Source organism: Arvicanthis niloticus, chromosome 3 (genome assembly GCF_011762505.2).
Source record: "Arvicanthis niloticus isolate mArvNil1 chromosome 3, mArvNil1.pat.X, whole genome shotgun sequence".
NCBI classification, from domain to species: Eukaryota; Metazoa; Chordata; class Mammalia; order Rodentia; family Muridae; genus Arvicanthis; species Arvicanthis niloticus.
This window is the reverse complement of record NC_047660.1, coordinates 125,811,485-125,834,777: the sequence shown is the minus strand read 5'-3', so window position 1 is coordinate 125,834,777 and position 23,293 is coordinate 125,811,485. Positions and strand designations below refer to the sequence as shown.

At 37.3% G+C, this 23,293-nt stretch overlaps 1 protein-coding gene across 1 annotated transcript; it reads right to left on the bottom strand.

Moving 5' to 3' along the window:
- Positions 1–6,568: 6,568 nt before the first annotated feature.
- On the bottom strand, positions 6,569–7,909 carry LOC117706277 (heat shock transcription factor, Y-linked-like). Its single transcript, XM_034499176.2, has one exon. The coding sequence runs from the start codon at positions 7,833–7,835 to the stop codon at positions 6,657–6,659; it is 1,179 nt and encodes a 392-aa protein (XP_034355067.1). The 5' UTR covers positions 7,836–7,909; the 3' UTR covers positions 6,569–6,656.
- Between the last annotated feature and the right edge of the window lie 15,384 nt (positions 7,910–23,293).

Here is a 23,293-nt window from a genome sequence, read left to right as displayed (position 1 = left end):
GGATTATTATAACATCAACTTTATAGATGCAATTTAAACGTTACTTATTCCATTATATATAACCCCATTTTTCTCAAAATATCTGATATTATTTTAAGTCACATCTGTTGTACATGCCATGATCAAAATTTAATTCTACTTTTCCTGAAATGGAGAACATGTTTTGTCTCAGCTCTATAGCACTCACATTCAATTTTAAAACTTATAATTCTCAATGTGCTCTGTTATCGTTAGAGAATAATAGAGAATATGCCTACAGCTAGCTTAATACTTTTAAATTCCTGTGGATCACAATGAAAGACCATGTGGCCCAGCATGCTCCACATTTCAAAGTTCGTGGGCTGTTAACATTGCACTTTTATTAAAATTCCCACAATTTTTTTTTTTGCTGTCAAACTAAATGTAAAATCACTTTATCATTTTTTTTCTACAAAATAAAAGGTTAAGGAAATAGTAGTTTATTTCCAACTAATTATCTAGACAAACAGGGAGAAAGAAACTTAGAAAAAGTCAACTATGTTACATATACCTTAAGAATAGCCAATTTACAAATATTTTAATACTGAAATGATACAATTATGTAATCATGTAGCCATCAGTTCCATGGTGGTTATTATTGTGCTCTGCACGGGCCAAGAATTCTGTTGAGCACCAGAGATAGAACAGTGAGCAAGACAAATCCCAGTCCCCAGGAAGCGATCATTCTTATAGGAGTGACAGACAATAAACAGCATGTGTAGTGATAAAATGTGATTACTCCACCCCAAAAAAGAGAGCTTCAACTAACAGCTAAAGGATTGAGATGAAACATGAAACATGTAGAGAAGACATTTCAAGCATAGGTAATAGGCAATAAAGCAGCACGGAGGCAAGAAACTGCACAGGAGAACTTAGAAAGATGGAGAACTAAAGGGGTCACACAGCATGAAGCTGGGAACCAGCTTCCAAGGTCTCCATAAACTAGGACATATGACAGACATCAAACTGGACCTACCTAAAAGGAGCAGAAAATTGTTGAGGGTTTGAAAGGCTCTCCTTCACTTGTAAGGCAGGTAAAACCAAACCTAGGGCACAAAGGTTTGAGGAAACCAAGGATGCAGTGATGAGGACCTCCCTGAGATGGGGACTTTCAGAGGCAGAGACTGGTATTTACAATGTTTGGAAATCTGTGTTGGAAACCAGAGTTGGCCATACATGGGATGAAGCATCCATCAAACCTGGGGTGTGAAAGGTACAAAGGTGACCTTTTGGTGACTCATCCATGAGGAACTGGGTTGTTTAGTGAGGTGGAAGTCACTGCAGGAACACTTATTTTATATAGCAAGGGCCCTGTTCACTGGGATGTCTATATGTGAGTGATGACATCAAGAAGTGAACTTTGCTTTTAACAAAGATCTAGGATAAAATGTATCTTCTAAATTTTAATGATTTTCAGTAGTACATTTCAGCACATCTTTTTCAAAGAAACATAGGTCCCTCTATTCTTTTTTTCAGTGCTGGAGAGTGAACACTGGCGGTGAGGTTGGAAGCTCTTCATGCTTTGAAGATACGTTCTCCTATAGTCTCTTTCAGAGATATATAACTTTACTGAGTATATAATATTACTTTATATAGCTACACTGAACCTTAGCAGCCCCATTCTTATTCTTATAACATGCATGCCTTCTAATAACTGTTATAATAAGCAATGCTGTAATTAACACTTTTGTATAGCTCTGTATTTTTGTGAAATTTAAAATACTGTGTGATATATATGCTTAGTGAATACAGAGAAAGTTAAATTAAGTCACCACTTAGAGACATGAAGTGGAAAGCAAGGTAAGTTGGCAGGACTGTTTGCTTGTTGTCTGTTTCATAACCAGCTATAAAGATTTTTGCTTGCAATCTTCAATATTTTAAAACTGCTAGTGGGAGTATCACATCAGTTTCAACATTGAAAATAAAATCTCTCAGTTTAGAGGATGACACAGTCATAGTTTGTAGGGGATAAGAAAAGAATAGTAGTACATTGAATTCCATGTCTTTTCTCCCCTTTAATCCCTAAAATTCTCAAGAATGGCAGCATCTGGGCCTTGTATGTGTACCTCAGTGGCAGAGGGCTTACCTTTAAGAATGAAGCCATGGGTTTGCTAAACAGTAAAAGGGAATCAGTGTCAGTTTCTAAAGTCTTCCTTTAAGGAAGTGTAAGAGCTTTGGAAACCCATCTTCATCTCCCATCTTGGTGCACCTAAGCGACACCTAAGTTAGTCTTGTTTCCATTTATAATACTAGTTAGTGTTTATTTTTCCTGAAGAAGAAAACAAAAAAAATCACATTTTTTCCATGGCTAGTTTGAAAGTAACATCCAAACAAGAACCCCAGGAAACAGAAAAGTATCAGATGAAAACCATCCCTCAGGAGTGATGCAGGCCTTCTTTCCCACTGTCTTCCAAAATGTTTCAAGGACAATAAAAGACACATGGGACACCTGCTCCTGTGAGAGTCCTGCTCACTGTTGAGCATAGAGGAGTAGTGCAGTGCTGGGCTCTTACTGAGAGATACTACCCAGACATTGAAACCCTCTGCCTCCTCCAGACCTGCTGCAGACTGGAAACTGAGGAGATGTCTTTAAAACATCAGCTTCTCCTTTGCCTGGTGGGATGGATATCTTTATAATATATATATAATATATATAATATTTATATATATATTAAATATATATAAATGTATATAATATATATTTAATATATATTTATATTTAATATTATATATATATATATATCCTTGAGCAATTTATCCAAATGATAGCCCTTCAGTCTCTGAAAAATGTAAAACTTGCCTTTTGAATCAGTGTAAATGAGGGTTGAGTCCATTCATTATTTCCCTCCAGATCCTCTTTCACTTCTAGCTGTAAAAGTGTCAAACGTGGGGGACTGGTGAAAACCAAGTTGCCACAGGGAGCGACTTCATTGTTCTTGACTTCAGCGTGAGCCGGGCAGAGCAGTGAAAATGCTCAGGTCTAGAGTTCTGTCTCTGACAGATAACACTTCTCAATTTAAATGGTTTTTCATTATTTTCCTTTTGTGTTCCAAGGCAAATTTTCAAAATCTGTTCAGATTTGATCTGCTTTTAGAAACTTGTTTCCCTATTTCCTAGCAAGCAAGAACAATGATCAGCAGTCAAGCAGGACTCTAATCTTTGATTTATTGTGGTTTTGTCTTTGTATCTCTTAGAATGGTCAAGACTGTTTGGATAGCGAAGTATTCTAAACTCTCAGCAGCAGAATACAAGCTAACAGTGGTCAACAGTCAAGAGATCTTGGAAAATATTAAAGACATACCGAATGTGGCCAGCTGATGACAAAGAGAAAGTGCACTGAAGGATGTCTCAAAAGCAGATCAATGATGTGGCTCTGAAGTATCTTGCCCCAAGCACTTCTTTTTTTCAACTCATTTAGGTAAAGAAGAGTATGTGTGTATGGGGGCGGGGATAGGAAATACAAAACTAATGTGTTTCTCTTCCGATGATGAGCCAAACAGAAAAAGATGACAATTGAGTGAAAATCGTCTACATCTGCTGATATAAAATACCACTCGTCTCTCCAAGAGATTAAGACAGAATTCATTCTCAAAACAAACATGAATGACCATAGTCTGGAAACATTGATTCAGGTTAATCCAAACTGTGTGTTCCAATATGGCAAGACTTGCCTGAAGTTTTTGCACTTATGCAACAGAATAGAGCCACAAGTCAAATGCATTGGAAGGATGTCAGCAAAGTGGGAGAATCTCTCCTATAGGTCTCAGATGCTATCTGATGACACTAGCTTCTGGGTTGTCAACACATTGCAAAAGGTTTTACTTATAGTTGCATGGATGGTAGGTCAGATGCATGTGGAAAATGAATGGTTCTACAGCCACAAAAATTTGGCTCTGGATCAAAACATTCCTGCTCTCCAGAATCTAGAAGCTTTAATCCATCAGTCAACCTTGTAGAACCTCTAAGGCAGGTGTGACTCTTCCTTGGGCTCCTCACAAACTTCAAGTCATTTAAAGATTTGTTTTCCTTACTCTGTATTATATAGAAATTAAGCAAAACTTGCTGAATAGCAAAAAATTAGAAAACAGATTTTAGTTCAACTATTTATAGAAAGTCATCTGAGATGGTTACTTGCAACCACTCTACTAAAAATCACAAGTTACCCTCTTCTCTCACTTCTTGGGGGTTTCTGTCAGCCATGCCTCAGCTTTTCTCAACATGGTTCTGAGGAAGATTACAAGATGAAACATAGTAAGATGTAGTAAGTTACAATGCAATGGAAGAAGAAAGAACAAAAGAAGTGCTAGTTGAATAGTTAGAACCTAGTATCTATGTAACAAAAGATTTGGTATACTCTTTTAGAAGTCAATGACAAACTTGGCTCTGAATATTCTAGAGTCAGGCAAAATATGCAAGCTGACCAGGTGTGCTTGATAGTATGTACAAGGTAAAAGTGACTAAGAAGCAGACAGGAACAAAGGCATATGACTGTAATCCCAGACCCAGAAGGCAGATCTCTGGGAGCTGGGGGTCCCAATTGATGTACAATGATATATTGCAGGGCACCCAGACCTATGTAGTAAGACCTTGACTCAAATATAAACTAAAATACATTTTTTGTAAAAAGTAACAACATAATAACATCTGCCTCTACAGTGCTTGTGAATAAAACACGTTTCGTACAATAAAACACTTACAAAGGGGCATGTCTGAGACAAGCTGTAAGAAGATATCTTACTCTATATTTCACCGGTAAAAACATCAGCTATAGTATGAATCACGTAAATATATATTTACTAGTAACCATGTAACCTAGAGCCTTATTAGTTTGGCTTAATATATCATGGCCATCGTTGGTATTATTTGTGTGTTCAGGAGCTATTACTATGGTGATTTGACTGTGTTTGTGAATACTTACATTGTGAAGATTATCCAGGATATGGAGGAGGAAGAGGTTCCTTTCCCAAACAGAGCCCTGGTATAAAGCCCATTTCACCGGAGTGCCTAGACTGCTAAATGCAACCTGTTCCCACTGTTTGTTTACAGTGATATTTCCCAGTTGATTTTTTGAGCTTGAACATCTTTTGGCTGGGAATTCATTCTCCAGTGTGACTTTAATGTCTTCCTACTTCTTGCCATGGTCTTATTTATGTTCTCTGTGTCGCCTCTATAGAAATTTTAGTTTGAGACCCTTTGTATGTGACTCACTAAACCAAAATGTTTCATAAACATAACTCGTGTCTGTTCCTCTGTAGCAGCTGCTTTGAGGAAATATCAAAGGAACAATGACTCTACTTGTGCTTTGCAGACAGCTGAGTCTGTTGGGAAAGATAATAGCAAACACTTAAGAGCATATACTCCGACTATAAACAATAACTATTCTATAGATTTTATGGGTCTTTATATTTTAGCAATCTACTTCACATTCATCACTGCAGTTGTGTCTTCCAGGAGTCCCATGAAACGATCAAAGTAGAATTATGACTTTGGTTTTTTGCTTCATATAAAAACTCTGATTTCCAAAATTGCAAACCACCTTAGCTTCTTAGGGCACACAGCTAATCCCAGGTACAACAGAGCATCACAGGAGACAGTATTCACCGCTTTACACCCCGCACGGCACCAAACAGAGACATTTCATAAATATTTTCTCAATAAATATTCAAGAGAATGCTTGGCAACATACACATAGACTCATAAAAATGGATGATTAGAAGATTACAGATAAGAATGATCATAACGAACCACCACCACACTATACAATACTTCAGATTCGGGAATTATAGAAAAGCCACATACTTTGTATGACCCCTACTCTATATTCTTTTAATATATAAGAAAGTTTAAAAATGGAAGCCACCTAAAAATTTAGATGTAGATATGATAGTTCCAAATTCTTCCTGAGAGGAAATGATTATTTTTTCCCTAGAAAAAGAGAAGTTCTCAGGAAATAGAACTCTGAAGTTTAAGATTTTAAACAACTCAAAGACAAAATGAAAAAAAAAAAAAAACCAAGGCTCCAAGTGCATTATTGCAATACTTTCTACAACAGAAAAATATCAGAAACTGCCTTTGTGCTCACTGACTAATTGAACTATGATACATCTGTACATTCATAAAAGAAAAATGGAAAGGATGGGCAAGATGCTAAGTGGGTAATTTTTAGGCATTTTGAAAATTGAATATGCACTATACATGTGTATTTATGTATGCATGTACTCTACATATGAAAACATAAATATATTTGTACAGAGACTCACCAATATTTATTTGTACACATATGCATCTTTTTTTTAAATCAGGAATATTTTATTTTATATGTGTGGATGCCTTGCCTGCATGTATGCCTTGCATCACATCCATGTCCTGACCATGGAAGCCAAAAAAAGGTTTTGGATCCCCTGGAACTGAGTTACAGAGAATTGTTAGCTGCCCTATGGATGCTGAGAATCGAACTCAGGTGCTCTAGAAGACCAACCAGTACTCTTTTTTAAAAGGTGTACATAGAGCTTTATTGTTCTATTACGATAATCTCAGGTACACTCCAGGTGTTTGTCAACATAAATTCTAATCTCTGCTATCATGAATGTCTTCATAAAGAACCAAGTAGACTGTTGGTAATTATAAAACTGATGGCCTCAAGAAGATGGGTGATGGTTTGATGTCGGTGACAATGTGGTAGATGCTACTCTTTCCTTGTGTATTGGTAACTTGGGTTCACCTTTTGCTTTTGAGTCAGAATAAGTAGATGAACTGGATGAAAAATGAGGAAACCCAGGTTGAAAGGAAGGCTCTCCCTGCATTTCAATACAACTATTCCACAAGTGAGACATGTCCCTGCGGTTTTGAGAAATAGAAGTTATAATGAAATTCACAGTGCTGTCATTTGCTTGAGTGAAGATTCTCTGTGAGTCCATACGAAGAGAGGACACTTCACTTAAGGGAGCAGGGTGATGTGTTAGAATTTCTTCAGATGGTCTGAAAGAACTTGATGTTGCAAGAGAAAAGTCACTTCTGATGACATCCTTCGTATCAGAACCCCTTTGAGCAAGAGAAGGCTTCTGTCTCAGATATACATTTGAAATACTAGAACTGGACAACTGACTTCTCTCACTGGTTTGGACAGCTACACCCAAACTATGGTCATCCATTTTGCCCAAGTCTGGTCTGAAGTGTTTGTTCTTGAAATCTGGAAGCGATGGAGCAGCTCCACGAGAAACTGTTTTAATCCCAATTCTCCTTTTCATCTTTTCTATAAGATGGGGACAATCTCTCAGAAAGTTTGGATTCTGGTAGAACTGTAACTTACATGAGGCAGAAATTCCTTTTTCTTCAGCCAGAAAGTCAGGGAGAGAAGCAGATCTCTGGAAGTTCTGTCTCATTTTCCTAAATCCATACAGATTAAGTTGGCGAACCAGACTTTTCATGCTATCAGTTTCAAATATTCTGAAGGGGGCCTTTCTTTCCAGCACTTCCTTCTTGAAGAGTTCTTCATTGATCACTATGTAAGTCCCATCCTCATCCCACCAAATAGACTTAAATTTGTCACTTCCCACTATTTTCCAGAGTTTTCTGGGGAAGGTCATTGAAAATAAGTTACTGTCTTCATCTGGCTCTGAGGCACAGAGGGTATGAGGTGGCCTCTTTATCAAGAATCGCTGAGCCAAAACCTGAAATGCACTTTCCTCAATAATAGCCCATAAGTCTGAGTCCTTCTGACCTGTGTCGTCACACCAAGGCTCACCGGAAGAGGTCTCTGAATCCGTTGATAGACTGTTAGGGGAAACATCCAGCATTTCCGAAGGTGCCTCAGCCATATCCTGTACACTTTACCCACATAGACTTCACATCTGAACAGCTTTGTACTCTGCAGATTATATTGGCGCTTCAGTAGGTCCTACACAGATGGAAGTAAGTTACGACATCATAAAGGTAGTCAGTCTTATAACTGTGACATCACAGAATCACTTAGGGCTCCTGGCAATCACTGAATAACATTATGCCAGAAGCATTCCTGTCCTGTGCAAAAATGTTCCCAGGAAAGCAAAAGAGTAGCCCCTTACTCACTGGAGATTTCAAGTGTCATCCCTAAAGATACTTTCTTTCCTCCCCATTTTTATTAGACTTTATATTATTTAAAACAATTTTTAATTTTAAATATATTTTGACCATATTCTTCTTCTCCCCTAAGTATTTCCAGATCTTTCTCCTCCCTCCCCACCCAACTTTTAGTCCTTTCTCAAAAAGCAAACAAAAACTCAATATAATAACAACCCCACAAAGGTAGGAAAATGAAATAAAATACCACCCCAAAAGAAAAAACAAAACACCAAACTGTAACCAAATAAAGACTTAAAAAAAAAAAAAATCCTATGGAGTTGTAACACTTACTGGAGCCTCACTTTGGGTGCCAAACTTTAACAGCCCGCTCTGTTCCTCAGGTCAGGGTTTAGCAAGAGAGAGAGTGGGAGGAAGAAGGGGAAGAGACGCGAAGAATAGAGACAAGCCAGAGGATCTGTAGTCAAGTCTCCTTTACTGTCTCCCACAGACTACATTCACACCTCCTGCTGACCACCATACACACACCACACCACTACAAGGAAATCCTAGGTATTTATAAGCACAAGCAGGAGAACACAGGTGAAAACATTTTACCACGTGAACCATGCAGCTGGGGTCACTAAACAGCAAAACAAGCTATGTGGGATAAACAAGATATTTATCAGAGTGTGCTTCAGCTGTTGTAGGCTATTGAAAAACAAGTCTCTATCAGGGTATATGGCTCCAGATGGCTGCAAAGTTGATAGCTGCTTTCTAGCTGCTTTCTAGCTGCTTTCTAGCTGCTTTCTAGCCGCTTTCTGCTTAAAGTCGGCTCCCAACATGGAGTCACATTATATGTTGGTCAGCTACCCAGTTGGTTGAGATACCTAGTGTCACTCCACTGGAGAAAATCAATGTCCCCTCTCCCAGCAGGTATAAATGACAGTTCCATTGATACCACGACCCTAGTGCAAACAGTACTGTTAAACTCTGAGCCATCTCTCCAGCCCTGACATACATTTTTCTATAGAATGTTCTCTCTAGCCCTGAAATACTTGCATTCTTAGATATGTTTTATATGTGTATGTGTAATAATTAGCTGTACATATACATATATTTAATTATATTTTCAAAAATAAGAAAATGCTATCAAAGTAATCCAAAACTAATGAAAATGCTAATCCTGGGTACAGAGAAAAGCAGATGGGGCAGAAGTAAGACCCTGATTAATGTACTTTTTTTGTTTTAATTCATACAATTTATTTTTTTCATAATTCCCTTTCCCCATCTTTTTTCTTAGTTTACAGTTTTACTTTGGAATCACAAAAATATTTTTTTATGTTTAAGGCAAGCCAATCACAAAGACAAAATCTAAAAGCAAAACTCTGCTGTTTTTTTTTTTTTTTTCTTTAACAAAATCTCAATTATTCGATTTTGCCAATGAATAGCTGGGAGCTGGGGTGAAATCTTGCTAGTTCAGAGAGGCAGAGAACACACTCAGACAACTTCCTTCACAGCCAAAGTCCCAAAAAGAAGTTCTCCTCCATGCTGTCTTCAAAACTCCATTAAACCAATGTCCCTCCTTTCTACTTCCTATGTGCCTCTCTATCTATCCTCCTGAATTCCTCTTACTCTCTATGGTTTTTTTCCTATGTTCACTCCCTGACCACAGGTTGCTCGCTCCACCTCTTGATCTATGGTTGACTTTTTAAATCCTGTTTAGAATAAGCAGAAAGCTATTGGGTTGAAGGTATGTGGAAGGGCTGAACCATACCACAAATAAAAACAGGTTTCTCCAGTAAACAATACAATCTCAGGGCTCACAGTGTGATTAAATATCCTGCAACAAAACTCAGGATATATGATTTTACCAATGAAGACTTGGGAGCCAGATGCTGAGGTGAAATCCTGATAGTTCCGAGAGACAGAGGGCACCCAGCCGACTTCCTCCACAGCCTGTGTCCCCAAAAGAACTTCTCCACACAATCTCTAAAACCCTGAACTAATGAATGAATACATTAAATATATAAACTCTAAAATAAACGAATCCAGTTACATACCAAATTCATGACATCAGCAGGAAAATGGAAAGATGTATTTCAAATGAACTTAGCACAAAATACAAGGCTGGGTTTGTAGCTTCTGTTGTTTTTTATTAAAAGCCAATACAGCAGCGGGGCACAGAGTCATCAGAATGGCAGATGCCTAACTTTCTGAAGAATGACTCGGTGCTGTTAGGCATGAACGGCAGGATGAAGAAAGTAGCTGTGGATAAGTCAGTAGATGGAACTGTGATGGCCACAAGAACACCTGCAGTGTGGTCAATACGCCAAGGTCAAATCGCCATTTCTGCAAAAATGGCTGCACCGGGGTCACCTTACACATCTGTCGAGTGGTAACTAGCCCTTACCTCCTGGGTCCAACCTTTGCAGTGTGAAATGAGACGATGTTTACAAATAAATTAAAGAGGTTTCAAGCCAGTGTCCTTACCACAATTTTTATAAACCTAAACGTAGCCCAGCCTTCCCCAGTAGATATTAATTGAGCCACTCATCTTTTGAGTAGGAGAAAGTGGGTAAGAGTGGAAGGGAAGGTAATTAGAGAGGAACAAAATCATCTTTGAAAACTATGGGGTAAACATGAGAATAGGAAAATTATCCAACAATTTATCAAAACCACAGACTGGTCCTTCTCCTGGGCTGGAAGCTCCGTGAGGTCAGTGATGCTGTGTGAGGTAAAGGCTGGAGGGATGGGAAGAGATTCGAGTTACTGAGTGTGGTAGGCTATGGCTGTCAGCTTGGGGTTCGGTGAGACTTCTAACTGGGATCGAGAACTGTCTCTAACTCTTCTGTCTGCTTTCGGGACCCTTTTCCTCCTACTGTGTTGCCTCGTTGGTGTGGGTTGAGGGTATACGGCTAATCTTACTGTAATTTGTTATGCCATGTTCAGTTGATAGTCTTGGGAGGTCTGTTCTCTTTTGAAGGAAAATGGAGGACGATGTGGTGGTTATGGGGGAGAGGGGAGGGTGTAACTTAGAGGAGAGAAGAGAGGGGTAACTAGTTGGTTTGTACTATATGAGAAAAGAAGAAATTTTTAAAACAACAAGTAATAAAAATTCCCAACTGACTTTACTTTTGTGTGATAGCATTATTTTATCAAAAAACCAAAATTTAGCCAAGTAAGTACCAGTAGTACCTGCCTGTAAATAGGATTAAATATGCTATTGGAGAATTGTAGGATTTCAATAATCGGAATCTTTTCAACAAGTGATGCTGAAACAGTTTGACACCCAAAAGAACTGAACATACCAAAGCTGGGGGGAGGGGAAGAGGGGAGAGAAAATGTGCACAGACTTACTTGCTTCACACAAAAGCTGCTCCACAGACCTCAGTGTGACACGTGAGACTATGAGATTCCAGCAGATACACTGAAACTAAGTGACCTTGATTTTAGTGATTTTCCTATTAGATCTAACACCAAAGTTATGGGCCACAAAAGAAAGAGATGGTAAATTGTATTTCATCTCTGCAAAACTCAACCAAGAGAATATCAAGATAAGCCACAAGCTAGAGAGGAAACTTGTAAATGATACATACAATAAAAGATGCCCCAAAACTCCTAAAACTCAACAATGGGGGGGGGAGCCTGATTTAAAACAATTTAAAAAGTAACATTGACACTTCACTGATGAATGAACAAAGACAATAAATGAAAATATAAAAAGACTACATCCTATTTCATCAGAAAAAATGAAGATTAAAACAGCAACGTGGTGCTCCCAGGTATGGAAAACAGTGGCCCCGAAGGTCGCTGCTGAGAGCATCATGTAGCTTTCTTAGAGCTCAGTGATGACAGGAAGGCTTGCGGGTACAAGAGTGGCTGCATCTTCCCATCGACAGTGATGGCAAGGCTTTGGGAAAACTGGGGCTCTCACCCACTGCTGGTGAGAATTCAAAATATGATAGCCACTTTGCAAGATAGCTTGGCAGTTTCTTCCAACACTAGAGGTACTAGAGGAGTTGAAATTCCCAAGAAGTTGAAACCTTTAGTCCACACAAAAACTTGCTCATGGATGTTTTTAGTAGCTTTATTCAAACTGGCCAAAACTTGAAAGTAACCAAGGTATCCCTAGGTAAGCGAGTGGATCTGGCATTCTGGACTTTTTGGTAAATGTCAAAATGTGGAGATGGTGAAACAAATGAGTGGTTTCAGGGCTGATGAGAGGTGGGGGTGCACAGAGGTTGTGTAGGATGGTAAAGACATTGGGTTGATACCAGTGGTGGATAAACGACATTATACAATTAAATGTACAGGCCCGCAGGAATGCTTCTGGAGTACCTGATGGACACCATCCTTAGGTAGTAATCACTAGCCATATATGTTTATCGGCCTTAAGCAATGCAGGTCTCCAGTACAGGATAACAGGGATGGAGAAATTGTATATACAGAGGCACAAACATATGAGATATCTCTGTACTTTCCCATGTATTCAGAGTGAGAAACTCCTCTAAAAATCTATTTTGTAAAAAGTAAAAAAAAAATAAAATAAATCAAAGCCAAACACTAAGAATTAGTAAAGCCTAAATGTGCCTTAATTGGAAGTACAGAGCCTGCCTAGACGGAATGTTCTGCTGTTTGCTGTTAGCCAGAAATGCATGTTATATGGATGTTCATGGGATAATCAATTTAATATTGTGTCTTTTCTTCTCACCTAGTTTAGCAGATTTTGTATGTGTGAAAGTAAGCTCAAAACATGGGTAACAAAGAAGACTAATAAATTCATCTAGGTAGAGAACTATCATATGTAAAATCCAAAGAAAGTCTTTTATTCCCAAAGAGAACCAGAAATATGAGATCTATACATTGATGTCAGAGGCTAGGCAAAGAGGAAAATGTCATATGGAGAAATTAAAAGAGTCTGATAGAAGAAAATCTACCAAGAATTCAAGGTTAAGTGACTTTAATACAGGCATACTGTTAAGTACCCAGCAGCTATAGGCATTTTCACATACTTATTTAAAGTATGTTCAATTGATAAGTCTACCTTTATTTATCCTTTACTGCCTCTAAAGAGAAATACCTTTTCATCTTGTCTTGTGTGCTTAAAAAAGAAAAAAAAAACATTTTAAAAGTAAATGCTTAAATTTTTTGGTTAAAAAAAAAGTTACAAAATTGCTAACAGGCAAGCATCAGGAAGTTGCTTCTCAATTCAGATAAACTTCAAAGTGATCAGGGTTCTCAGGGCCACTGTCAAGCCTAAAAGGAAATCAAGCTGAAGGTCGTATATAAACAAATGTGTTTATGTCTTTTTTTTTTCATGTATACTAAATTTCCTTTATTCATTTAACAGGAAAAAACATAGTATTTTAAGCATATATGATTTTTTAAACCATTTTTTTTTTAGAAAATGTGAAGTTACCAAGATCAATATTAAATCTAGAGCTATTGTTTAGATGTACTGTTAGATACATGTTCTAATCGACATCTCAGTTAGACAGACCATCTTTAACAAGCTTTGGCTGAATTAGTCTCCCTAAGCATTCACCCGTTTTACACGTGTAATCTCTGTCCACGAGTTACCAGTGGCTCTGAAGTGTTCTCCTGAACAAAGGTCTTGCCTGGGTACTTCAGTCTGTGCTTTGAAGTGGTTATAAAACCAACTATTTAAAAATAGTGTGTTCGAGTCACAAAGCGTTTAGGACTACTACAGAAATAAGTCAAAAGACATATAAAATTCACTTGATAAAATATCACAAAGTTACACGAGGAAAGAGACAAAATAAAATAAATTCCCCTAATGTACTGCAAATACCAACCACCACAGACTACCTACAAGCCATATGTTTTTCCATCTGTTCTGTTATCGTCAACTAAATTTATACTATTTGGGCTATCAGAAGGATTGTCAAACATGAGCTGGGCATGATTTTAAACCTAGGTGTTACTGTTCGTTTGGTTTTTTTTCTTTTCTTTTCTTTTTCTTTTTAAAGGGAGATAGCCACATCTACACCCATGCCACCATTGAGGACATTTGAGCAGTTCAGATCATATTTCCCCAGCATCTCTGAGGAATGGGAGTCAGTCATCAGAACATTTAGACAAACTATCACTAACTGATCAATATGCTGCTTTCAACATCTTGAGTGAGAGCTACTCCCAGTGAAGCCACAATTTCTGAAGGTAGATATAGTCCTTTGAAAGACAGAAGGGCTGGGCTTGTGGCTTTTAACTGGGAGATTCCGCTGTTTCATAGGCCATATTGAAAGGTGTTGCTCTGTGACCCAGTCTTAGCTTCAAGCCATGTGTTTGGCAAAGGTTGGGATTATTACTCACTTAGACTATATGGCAAAGGTGATAAAGAGCTGTCCAGGAATCTGTCCCAACATCTAGGTCTGAAGTCAGAGTATCTGGTTGACTTTGAGGAAGGACAAATCCATATTGTGAGGGATCCATGCACAGTCTATATGGCAATGAACTTTAGGGGTCTTTGGAACTGAGAATAATCTAATCAGAAGACAGCAGAGTCTTCTGTTGTAAAAGCTCACAGAACTGAACTCGGTGGACATGTGAATTTTGGAGAGGCACTCCTGAAAGGACCACAGTGGAGATGACAAGTTGATTCCAGCCTCTTCCAGGAAAAATAAAAATAAAAAAACCAAGGTCTACCTGAACCCTTCACTCATGAGCACACCAACATGATTGATGAAGGCTTAATGTGTAAGTGGCTAAACATGGCAAATTATACAGTCATAGAAACTAATCTGAATATTTTAAAATTCAAATAATTTTGTAAATGTAAGCAAAGCAATAGGGAAAACATGAAACCCTTCAACTCTGCTAAAACTGGTAGGCTGTCTTGTGCTTCAGAAGACACTGACTTCCTGCTTCCTGGAGGCAAGTGGCCTTCTCCCATTCCACTAGTCTCAACCATTTGGTTGGCTTTGCCAAAGAGAGGTAGAGGTTGGTGTTTTAGATCTTGAGGGACATGGATCTGTGATCCCCTTTCAACCTCTATCTAGAAAAACAATAGCTCCATGTCAACATTGTCTGGGTTTCCAAAGGGAGCAAAATATCCTGTCTGTGTCCTTGACTCCAGCTGAGACAGAGCCATCTTCAGGGTGCCTGTGAAAATGAAGGTAGAGACTACCCTGCAGAGCTTAGCTACCTAGTCATGCTTGCTCTTGATGGAGGAGATTCATTCGAAATACCCTGAAGTTCAGTAACATCCCAATGATGCTAGGGCATCTTTTTTTTTTTTTTTTTCATCCTAAGGTATCTTATACCATAAAACCAAAGACAAAAGAAGGCGGACATCTTACATTAAGTGCTGACTGAATGAGCTACCATTCTTAATATCAGACAATTCACAGTCTAGAGAAATTGTTAGCTGAATAGGCCAGAGTTAGAGCTTGTCTAAAGTAATCTGCTTGGCAATGCTTCTTAAATTGTCATGAACTCAGAATATTTTTAACATTTTAATTAACCTTTAATCTCCATTACAAGCATTTGATGCATAAGAGCCAAAGGAAAGGTATCAATGAAATGTACCACATAGAGAACTTGTTGAAACTAAAGAATGTGTATAAAATAAAATATATTTAGAATACAATGTTCCAGAATGAATCCATTTTTTAATGTGTCCTAAATTCAAATCCATGAATAATGTTGATCCTCTGAACACTCTATCCTGCCAATCTCCCTTCTCTCTCTCTCTCTCTCTCTCTCTCTCTCTCTCTCTCTCTCTCTCTCTCTCTCTCTCTTTTCCTCCTCTTGATTGAGAAAAGAATACAAACCCTCTAAATTTACAGTTGTCACTAAACTAAGATCTTTATCATATTTGGGTGCAAGAATGTAGCTTAAAATATTCTAGAATCAATACATTACACAATTGCATGCAACTGAATACATGAAAGAAATAGCACTATGTATCAATAATGGATGTTTCAGAATATTATAATTTTCTAAGATTGTTGAAATTAGTATATAGTGTCTATCTATGCATAAATTGCATGTATATGCATAATAAACTAATATATAAATATTTAATTTCCTATGGGTCTGGGACTCTGGCCCAAAAGAGTGCAGGTAAAAAATAACTTTAATGCATATTTTATTACACTGAACAAGAAAGAAATGAAACAAAGAAGTTGGTAATGTTTAAGAAAGGGCAATAGCAATTGCATACAATAAAGGTCTTAGCATTTTAAATTTTTGTCAACTGTTTTTAAATATATAATTTTAAAATAAAGTTTTGAATGCAAAATTTATCATAGTCATTGAAAAATTAAGAAGTTGATTTTTTTATCCTATAGTAAATTAATGACAAAAATACTGTGAGAACTACTTTGTAAGAGTAAACACTAGCATCTGAGGAGGTATTCAATTGTAAAGTGCTTATTTGGAAAGCATGAGAATTGGAGTTTGGGCCACAGAGCTCACATTTAAGGTGGGGCTGATGATGTGAGGAGGTGGCTGCATGGTTAGGAGTTCTCATTCTCTTCACAAGTATCAGAAACCACAATGGGCATGTCACAATCACCTGTAACTCCAGCTTCAGTGCATCCAACATCCTCACCTAACCACCGCAGGCACACACACACACAGAGAGAGAGAGGCATGCATGCATGCACACACTCATGTAAGCAAAAATTAAATAAAATAAAAATTGTAAAATCAGGTATGATAGAGCATATCTATAATCCAAGAACTAAGGTTAAATGGCCAGTGAATTCATGGGGCTCACTGGCAAACCAGTCTAGCCCAGTTGCCAAGCTCCAGACCAATATACTTCCTGTCTCAGAAGTAAAGATGGATGATGTCTGAGGAAAGACACCTGAGGCTGTCCTCTGACCTTAATACACACATGCATCCTCACACATATATGCACACAAACACATATGAACACACACAAGGATAAATGTCAAAATCCAGGAGTCTCTCAGATGGGGAATCTTAGGTAATTAGGGTCTCGTGTGTGCTTCTAAGTCTCTCCTAATATCTGAAAGGTTGAATGCCTTGAAGAAGCAACCTGGGTCCAAACGCTATATAGATTGCTTCTCCCAAGAGATACTGCATCTATAATTAGTTCTATGCCTTCATTTGTTCACAGTGTGTAGCTAATCTTCCATTATGTTTAAGTCTCTAGATATTTTTTTTCAAATCTTGGCTTCAGAACAAATTACAAATGTGCATGTGTGTATTTGTGTATGTGCATATACTTGTATATATTAAAATTTTTATTATATAGTATGAGTTTAGCAAACAAAACAGTGTCATGTGAAATTATGTGTATATAGTAAGCTAAACTATTCATTTTCTTTAAGAAACCAATACTCTATATACCACTAGTATTCTTGGGCTTGTAAACTGTTAAATTTCTTTTATAATTTTCACAGAAGGAAACATTTCTTTATCAAACAATGAGACTATGGTAACCTAGGGCATAAGAGTGAATTCTACCTCTATTCTAAATCTATAACCATTCTAAATTTTTCAATAAAATACTATTTGCATTCATCTTTAAGCATACTAGCTACAGTAGATGTGTGTGTGTGTGTGTGTGTGTGTGTGTGTGTGTGTGTGTGTGTGTTCATGTGTTTGAGTGTATACACACAATTTTATAGTATTTTTGTCTGGGAAATTTGTGTATGCATGTGAGCATATATGTATGTACACATATCTTTTAAAAATTCTTAAGTCTCCCTTACTGATATAAACCATGGATACACATGGTTTGGTTAAATTACCCCTGCCAGGTTTATTATCTACTCTTTTCCCCTGCTGTTAGCATGTGTAATTGTATGGTTTTAAAAACTTGAGTGACTCACCATGAAGCAAGCTGAAAAAATAAGGGACAGATGTGTTTCTATGTATTTTTTAAGGGTTGCTAGGATGGAAACCCTTTCATCTAATTTCAGAATCTCATCTCAGAGGTAGCTCTGACCTCTTTAGAGGACATCTTCCCCACCTTTGAACCCCTCAACCACCAGGAAGACAAAATGCATACATTATAATGCCACCCGCTGGCTTGGATGATGGAGTGAACAACAGCAGAATGCCTCCCCCCCCCCCCCATCAGCAGAAGAAATGATTGCTGCAGGGTTTGTTCAGGAAGGTTAACTGAAGAGAACAGTCTCTAGGCACAAAAGATACAGTGAAATGCTTCCTTTCTGGCCCTCAAGGCATGATTAATAGGAGACAGCCTAACTGATAATTTACAGTGAAAGATCATAAACAAGACTACAACTGTTGATCAAGTTTCAAAATTTTAGTCTTGATTCTTTAACTGCATAGAAAAACCTGCCCTTTGGTTAACATAAGAAAAATCAGACATTAGCCAAAAGTCTTAGTGGGAGGTCAAAGGGGTGATAAAAATGTTTATCTTTTATAGTTTCACGGTCACACAAGACATCAACAGTGTTCAAATCATCTCCTTCTCCCCACCTTTCCCCTTCTTGTGAAGCACTGTCTCTATGTAGCACACGTTAGCCTAGAACTCACTTCACTTCTGAGTAGTTGGACTAAAGTTCTCAGTGAAGTCCCCCTTTAACAAGAGCTCACAAAACCCAATGCTGGTAGAAAAAGAAAAAGAATAGAAATAGAACTGGCTTTTTAAAATGATCTATACATGGTAAGGATTTATTAACCCATTACTAGTTGTCTAGTAGGATTTCACTTCTGGGCATATAGTTCCCCATTTAAGGATAAAGGGATTTCTTTTCTGTCTATCCTTTCAGGATAAAGTAATTTCCCCCAGACAGAGTTATTAATTTCACAGGCTGGCAAGCCAAAGATGGGTAAGATTCTGCACAGAGCTTTACCAACCTAAGACAAAAGTACATTGCTTTTGATAATGCATATTCCACAATGGGTAAGGAAGGCATTTTTGTCAGAACCAGCTAAAACAGGCTCAATCTGGTTTATGCAGTAAAAAAGGGGGAGATGTGGAGAGATTTTGGGGCTGCCTGGCAGGAATCTGACATTGGCCAAGGACAAGGAAATGGACTGCAGGCAGGAATCTGACATTAATTTAGAACAAAGAAGTAATTTCAGGCAAGAATCTAAATCCTAGGCTAGAACAAAAAAAAAAAAAAAAAAAAGTAATTTCAGGCAGGAATCTAAATCTTAGGCTAGAACAAAGAAGTGGGCTTCAGGCATGAAAATGACTTTGGGCTAGGACAGGAAAATAGGCTCAGATATTTTGGACATACTGATAAACCCTTAGAAACAGTGATCATGGGAATGATCATGGGACTGTTTATTGTCCTGTGTTCTTTGACTTTGTGGATTTATTGTCTTGCTTGTTCCTTGTGTTTACATCTATTGTATTGTTAGTTCCTCAAACTAGAACTGACCTTAACACTCACATGTAATTAAAATGGTATAAAAGCAAAAAGGAGGAGGGGGAATGGGATAGGGGTTTCTAGGGAAGGAAAATGGAGAAAAGGAATGACATCTGAAATGTAAATAAATAAAATATTGGATAAAAAAGGATATAGGAATTTTGTGTACTTCTGTGATTCTGTTCTTAGCTGCATTAATACTGTTTTCTTCATTTGTAACTTGAAGATGATGTTAAGCTACATAGTAAACCACTGAGTTGACCCTTTTAACCAGGGATCTACACCCCACATCACTGGGGAGAAAACAAAAAAGAATTGTGGGTCCAGCCTACAACACCACCCAAGGTCTCCTTGAGCAAAAGCAAAGCAAGGCCCTACCTTGCTTTTGTAGAAGGGGTCACTCTTACTCCAAAAGCTCTTGAAAGACATGGACTTGACTGACAGCTTGCAAGAAGGCAGAGAGAAAGGAAGAGAAGGGGTACCTCACTAGAAAAGGCAGAGTATGAGTGAGCAAAAGACATATGCAGCGTAAGCACAAAGCTAGCCTACAAGACGCATGGAGTGCTAGATTCTATCCCTTCCCATTGGAGTAAGCTGATCTTTGGGAAATCCCATTTTCTCATTTCACACACTGGCTTATCTACCTCACAAGTTTGCTGGTGAAATTATGGATGGGAAAAGTGTGTCTTTGACTGTAAAAGCCTGTACTATTGCTACAACCCACTGTCTTATGGTCATATTTCATTATAAAGGCAACAAGTTTGTCTAATAAAATAGGAGAATAATTCAGAACTATATACAGTACAGAGTAATGGATTCTTATCTTCTCCTCCTACTCCAGCCCCAGTGTGGGGGTGATGGAGAACTAGCTACACCTTGATCTCCATTGGTTCTGTTACTTTCTCCTGTTCTTGTGCAGTGCATAAATAGTTTATGTTAAGAGAATGAAAAGTGTTGCTCAGAACTTGCTACGTTCATCTGATAATAAGTCATTTTTGTTTATCTAGTCATTTCTGCTTGCATGCTTCTCTGAAATGACTACAAAATGTTCATTTATATTAGTATAGGAGAATACCTTATACCTACTGATAATGGGCACGGTTATCTGTCTATAATTCAAAATACTATTGATTGTATACATTGAATGCTAAAATGAGTATTTTCCCCATCTGATCTTTTTAAAAAAAATTTGAGATTCTAATATTATTACATAATTATTACTTAATTACATAGTTCTTTCAAATTTTGTCATGTACTATCAGGTTAATCTTTTTTTATATTCACTGCCTCTTTTTCATTAATTATTGTTACATATGTATACATGTATATGTGTATGTGTGTGTGTGTGTGTGTGTGTGTGTGTGTGTGTGTGTGATACATAAGTACAACCTGGTCAGCCTGTATAATGTTATAGATAGATAGATAGATAGATAGATAGATAGATAGATAGATAGATAGATATGTTTCCAGGGCTGATCATTTGGTATTGCTGATTGGTGTTCTCTTACCTATGGAAGACTATCTATCCTCTCTCAGTATTCCTTAGCTGCCTGTAGTTCTCCGTGTATTGTTAAGACCTCCTAGGCTCACTCTCACTCATGTCAGTATGCCTGCTGGTGTTATCCTCTTCAAGTCATGTTCAGGAAGCCATGTTGGTGAGACATTGTGGACGTATCTTCTCTGGCATGTCTAGGAGACAGAATCTCACAGCAAACCCCCTGCTTTGGACTCTTACTATCTTTTTACACCCCTTCTGCAAAACTCCCTGAGTCTTAGGAACAAGAATTATGTTGTAAACCTATCAGTTTGGACTGGGATCCATTCTGATCACTTGTGCTTTTCTGTAACGGTCTCTGTCTGTTGCAAAGAGAAGTTTCTGTGATGCAGGGGTAGAAATGAGCATCTTTATGAAGGAATTAATTTCAAGATGAAGCCCTAAAAGTAGAGTGGTAAATCAAAACACATTGAGTTTTTAAATTGCTAGTTACTGTCATATTTTCCTTTCAATTTTTAAACCAATCTGTTATTTAAAAAAAAAAAAATTGTTCTTGAGAAGTCCACTTTTCATAACATTTATTATGTTTTGTATTTTTAATTAAAATTTATTTTGAGATAATAGCAGGATCATGTGTCTTCATAAAAATTATGATGGAAGACTCCTTGTAACCTTTATCCAGTTTCCCCTAATGGTGACACTATATAAATCTACAGTACAAAAGCAGATCCAGAATGTTTCGCATTCATGTAGGATGGCTCATATAGGACACAGAAAGACCACTTTCTCACAGGACACTTCGATCGCCTTCTACAGTTCCACCCATGCTCTCCTACCCTCAATTACCTTCTCAATTCCTGAAAGCTACCAATCCATTTCTCATATCTATACTTCTATAATTTCAACAATGTAATATGAACAGAATCATATAAATATTCAGTTTTGTGGAATTGCTTCTTTTTCTTGAGTAATATATCTTTGAAACCTATCAAGTTGCTACAGAATTTATGATAGTAATTTTCATTGCTAAGTAGTATTCCATGACATAGACATACCATTAACATTTGATTATTTCCTGTTTGTGGCTAGTATTTAAAAAAAAAAAAAACACTTCCAGAACTACATAAAATAAATGTCATAAGAGCCTGAATCCTTACCTTTACCAATTCTTTACCAATCTTGAACAAAAAGACAAAATTAGTCTTTTACTGTTACATAGACTCTGGTGGGAAGTTGTTTTATTTAATGTTACAATGTTCTGCATCATATAGATGATGTTTCTATATTTCTGGCATACTGCAAGTTTGAGTGGATGTTGGACTCTGTCAAATGCTTTTTTTTTTTTTTTTTTTTTTTTTTTTTTTTTTGCATCAAGAGATGTGCTCATAAACTTTACCTTCTGTGGCCTGTTAGCAGGGTGGATTGCACCGACTGCTTTTTTTGTGTTGGTGGCCTTGGTATAGATGAAATAGATTCTACTTAGTTGTATCTCATAATGCTGTTCCTACATCACTGGCTTGGTTTGATAATATTCCTTTGAAGATTTTGTTTCTGTGTTCAATGGAAATATTAGTCTGTGCTTTTCCCCTTTTTTGTATTCCTTTATCAGGTTTTGAAATCAGAGTAATTCTGGCTTCAGAAAAAAATAAATGGGAAGTCATTTTCTATTGTCTTGAAGAGGTTGAATAAAATTGAGTTTGTTTATTATTTAAATAGCCCATCTAATTCTCCCGAAAAACCACCTAAGCTTAGAAATTTTTATTTTGAGGTGTGTTTTATTATAATCTTAATTTCTCTTGTAGTTTTAAATTTTCTATTACTCTTTCCGCAAATTGTAGTGGTTTCCTTTTCCAGGTATTGATCAATGTCACTAAGTTAATCTTTGGAGAGCTGTTTGGATACTTTACAGACAGATGCCTTTGGAGTACAGACAGATGTTATTAATCTCATCTCTCATACTGGTGATCTGTCCTCCCACCCTCTTGCCCATCTTTTAAAAGAGAAAATTTTGCTGGACAGTTTGAAAAATCATCTCTTTGATTTTATGGTTTTGTTTCAGAAATCAACAGGTTTCTGTTTATATGTATTGTTGCCTTTCTTCTACTTTGAATCTCTTGCTCTTCTTTTCCTATGTTCTGAAACAGGAGCATCAATTACTGACTAGAAGCCTTTTCCTCTTTACTAATATTGTTAATGTATTAGCCAAATCCCATGGGTTTTGGAATGTTTCATTTTCATCTTACTTACTTCTGTGTATTTTTCTTCCCTCTGGTACCTCTTCTTGACCTACACATGATTTAGTAGTGTGATGTTCAGATACCTGGAACAAATGTTTTCTGTCATTTGTCACTATTAATTTCTAATATAATTCCACTTTGTCACAGAAAACACAGTGTAT

Coding starts and splice junctions, on each gene's coding strand:
- LOC117706277 (XM_034499176.2), bottom strand. CDS start 7,835: ATGGCTGAGGCACCTTCGGAAATGCTGGATGTTTCCCCTAACAGTCTA.